The 4571-nt window shown below is 50.1% G+C and overlaps 1 protein-coding gene across 1 annotated transcript in view; it reads right to left on the bottom strand.

The window, feature by feature from the left end:
- The window catches only part of grip1 (glutamate receptor interacting protein 1), a gene marked incomplete at its 5' end in the record, with an annotated part of 13770 nt that extends 10554 nt beyond the window's left edge, over window positions 1-3216 (bottom strand). Inside the window, 1 exon segment of the mRNA XM_065951260.1 lies at window positions 3136-3216. Within this exon segment, the coding sequence (XP_065807332.1) occupies window positions 3136-3216 (81 nt within the window).
- Between the last annotated feature and the right edge of the window lie 1355 nt (window positions 3217-4571).

The following is a 4571-nucleotide window of genomic DNA, read 5'->3' as shown; positions in this document are numbered from 1 at the left end:
AGGCTGACCCCAAGCCAGCAGGGGGCGCCAGAAGGCTGACAAACTTTAAACCATGGAGAGAAACTCTGCAGATTCATTCAGAGTCTCCACTCTCAAAACTTATCATCGCACGCCATCAAGCGCCACTTAAGAGAAAACAAACATGGCGGTCAAGCTAAATGTTGCTAGCTGTTAGCATGTACATCCATCATTTAGAACATTTTGATCTAAATGATGAGGAGAAGAGGCGGGTTTAAATTCTCATCCTTCATGTAGCAGTCAGGACCAGTTAGTGGCGTCCTGCAGCCACGAGCTAGAGAAGAGGAGGGGCCTATGTCAGGACCGACCAATGAGCAGCTGACGGGAGACTCGTCTGATCTGCTCGTGGTCATAAACGAAAGAGTTGAAAACGTTTAAACTAAAGAGATCTCAGAGACTCTGAAGACGGCTAACCGCTGCCGTCTATTTTTAGCCTCGCCGCTAACGTCGCTATAAATAGACCAAAACCTCCCAAACAGGAACCAGGACGCTCGCCGGGCGCTCGCCGGGCGCTCGCCGGGCGCTCGCCGGGCGCTCGCCGGGCGCTCGCCGGGCGCTCGCCGGGCGCTCGCCGGGCGCTCGCCGGGCGCTCGAGCGTGTCCAAAACTCAAAGTCTGTTACAGAAACGTTTTCATCTGAAGACACTTTCAGGATTCAGTTTCTCTGACATGAAAGTGATGACGCTCTTTAAATAAAAAACACCAGAAGAAGAAACCTGAACGTGAAGCACACAAACATGGAGGGGGTCAAGACCACAGAAACCGAGACCAAGACCTCCAGAGACCAGAGAGCTCAGAGACCAGACACCAGAGAGACCAGAGACCAGAGACCAGAGACCAGAGATCAGAGAGCTCAGAGACCAGAGAGACCAGAGACCAGAGACCAGAGACCAGAGACCAGGGACCAGAGAGACCAGAGACCAGAGACCAGAGACCAGAGACCAGGGACCAGGGACCAGAGAGACCAGAGACCAGAGACCAGAGACCAGGGACCAGAGAGACCAGAGACCAGAGACCAGAGACCAGAGACCAGAGACCAGGGACCAGAGACCAGAGACCAGAGACCAGGGACCAGAGAGACCAGAGACCAGAGACCAGAGACCAGAGACCAGGGACCAGAGAGACCAGAGACCAGAGACCAGAGACCAGAGATCAGAGAGCTCAGAGACCAGAGAGACCAGAGACCAGAGACCAGAGACCAGAGATCAGAGAGCTCAGAGACCAGAGAGACCAGAGACCAGAGACCAGAGACCAGAGATCAGAGAGCTCAGAGACCAGAGACCAGAGACCAGAGACCAGAGACCAGAGACCAGAGAGACCAGAGACCAGAGACCAGAGACCAGAGATCAGAGAGCTCAGAGACCAGAGAGACCAGAGACCAGAGACCAGAGACCAGAGACCAGGGACCAGAGAGACCAGAGACCAGAGACCAGAGACCAGAGACCAGGGACCAGGGACCAGAGAGACCAGAGACCAGAGACCAGAGACCAGGGACCAGAGAGACCAGAGACCAGAGACCAGAGACCAGAGACCAGAGACCAGGGACCAGAGACCAGAGACCAGAGACCAGGGACCAGAGAGACCAGAGACCAGAGACCAGAGACCAGAGACCAGGGACCAGAGAGACCAGAGACCAGAGACCAGAGACCAGAGATCAGAGAGCTCAGAGACCAGAGAGACCAGAGACCAGAGACCAGAGACCAGAGATCAGAGAGCTCAGAGACCAGAGAGACCAGAGACCAGAGACCAGAGACCAGAGATCAGAGAGCTCAGAGACCAGAGACCAGAGACCAGAGACCAGAGACCAGAGACCAGGGACCAGAGAGACCAGAGACCAGAGACCAGAGACCAGAGACCAGACACCAGAGAGACCAGAGACCAGAGATCAGAGAGACCAGAGACCAGAGCTCAGAGACCAGAGAGACCAGAGAGACCAGAGACCAGAGACCAGAGACCAGAGACCAGGGACCAGAGAGACCAGAGACCAGAGACCAGAGACCAGGGACCAGGGACCAGAGAGACCAGAGACCAGAGACCAGAGAGCTCAGAGACCAGAGAGACCAGAGACCAGAGACCAGAGACCAGAGAGACCAGAGATCAGAGACCAGAGACCAGAGCTCAGAGACCAGAGAGACCAGAGAGACCAGAGACCAGAGACCAGAGACCAGAGACCAGAGACCAGAGACCAGAGACCAGGGACCAGAGAGCTCAGAGACCAGAGAGACCAGAGATCAGAGACCAGAGACCAGAGCTCAGAGACCAGAGACCAGAGAGCAGAGACCAGGGACCAGAGAGACCAGAGACCAGAGACCAGGGACCAGAGAGACCAGAGACCAGAGCTCAGAGACCAGGGACCAGGGACAAGAGAGACCAGAGACCAGAGACCAGAGAGCTCAGAGACCAGAGAGACCAGAGACCAGAGACCAGAGACCAGAGAGCTCAGAGACCAGAGACCAGAGACCAGAGACCAGAGACCAGAGACCAGAGACCAGAGAGCTCAGAGACCAGAGAGACCAGAGACCAGAGACCAGAGAGCTCAGAGACCAGAGACCAGAGACCAGAGAGCTCAGAGACCAGAGAGACCAGAGACCAGAGACCAGAGACCAGAGACCAGAGAGCTCAGAGACCAGAGACCAGAGACCAGAGACCAGAGACCAGAGAGCTCAGAGACCAGAGACCAGAGACCAGAGACCAGAGACCAGAGACCAGACCGAGACCGAGACCAAAGCAGGGCGTGTCCTTCACTCAGACCGTCACACCGTAGTGGTCTTCACTGGGTGGGGGGGGTGGGGTTTTTTTTTTTTCCTGATCTCAGAGATGACGTCAGGGGTGGTGTGACTGTGTGTGTGTGTGTGTGTGTGTGTGTGTGTGTGTGTGTGTGTGTGACTGTGTGTGTGTGTGTGTGTGTGTGTGTGTGACTGTGTGTGTGTGTGTGTGACTGTGTGTGTGTGTGTGTGTGACTGTGTGTGTCTGTGTGTGTGTGTGTGTGTGTGTGACTGTGTGTGTGTGTGTGTGTGTGTGTGTGTGTGTGTGTGTGTGTGACTGTGTGTGACTGTGTGTGTGTGTGTGTGTGTGTGTGTGTGTGTGTGTGTGTGTGTGTGTGTGTGTGTTTACTCACAGCTGATGGTGATCCCCAGCTCCACTCCCGGCTTCTTTGGGAGCTTCACATGAAACGTTCCTGAACTCGGGATGACGGACTCTGAGAGAGAAAGAGACGCACAGAGACGGCAGATTTATTTATTCAGGTTTTCAAAATCCTCTTCTCCATGTTCCTCTAACATGTTCCTCTAACATGTTCCTCTAACATGTTCCTCTAACACTAACATGTTCCTCTAACACTAACATGTTCCTCTAACATGTTCCTCTAACATGTTCCTCTAACACTAACATGTTCCTCTAACATGTTCCTCTAACACTAACATGTTCCTCTAACATGTTCCTCTAACATGTTCCTCTAACATGTTCCTCTAACATGTTCCTCTAACATGTTCCTCTAACACTAACATGTTCCTCTAACATGTTCCTCTAACACTAACATGTTCCTCTAACATGTTCCTCTAACATGTTCCTCTAACATGTTCCTCTAACTCTAACATGTTCCTCTAACTCTAACATGTTCCTCTAACATGTTCCTCTAACTCTAACATGTTCCTCTAACACTAACATGTTCCTCTAACATGTTCCTCTAACGCTAACATGTTCCTCTAACACTAACATGTTCCTCTAACATGTTCCTCTAACACTAACATGTTCCTCTAACACTAACATGTTCCTCTAACATGTTCCTCTAACACTAACATGTTCCTCTAACACTAACATGTTCCTCTAACATGTTCCTCTAACATGTTCCTCTAACACTAACATGTTCCTCTAACATGTTCCTCTAACACTAACATGTTCCTCTAACACTAACATGTTCCTCTAACACTAACATGTTCCTCTAACATGTTCCTCTAACATGTTCCTCTAACATGTTCCTCTAACTCTAACATGTTCCTCTAACATGTTCCTCTAACACTAACATGTTCCTCTAACACTAACATGTTCCTCTAACACTAACATGTTCCTCTAACTCTAACATGTTCCTCTAACATGTTCCTCTAACACTAACATGTTCCTCTAACATGTTCCTCTAACACTAACATGTTCCTCTAACATGTTCCTCTAACATGTTCCTCTAACTCTAACATGTTCCTCTAACTCTAACATGTTCCTCTAACATGTTCCTCTAACTCTAACATGTTCCTCTAACACTAACATGTTCCTCTAACACTAACATGTTCCTCTAACATGTTCCTCTAACTCTAACATGTTCCTCTAACATGTTCCTCTAACATGTTCCTCTAACATGTTCCTCTAACTCTAACATGTTCCTCTAACATGTTCCTCTAACATGTTCCTCTAACACTAACATGTTCCTCTAACTCTAACATGTTCCTCTAACATGTTCCTCTAACTCTAACATGTTCCTCTAACATGTTCCTCTAACATGTTCCTCTAACATGTTCCTCTAACATGTTCCTCTAACATGTTCCTCTAACACTAACATGTTCC

This window comes from Labrus bergylta, chromosome 23, assembly GCF_963930695.1.
Source record: "Labrus bergylta chromosome 23, fLabBer1.1, whole genome shotgun sequence".
NCBI lineage: Eukaryota > Metazoa > Chordata > Actinopteri > Labriformes > Labridae > Labrus > Labrus bergylta.
Note: the sequence above shows the minus strand (reverse complement) of the source record. Positions and strands in the feature narration are given on the sequence as shown.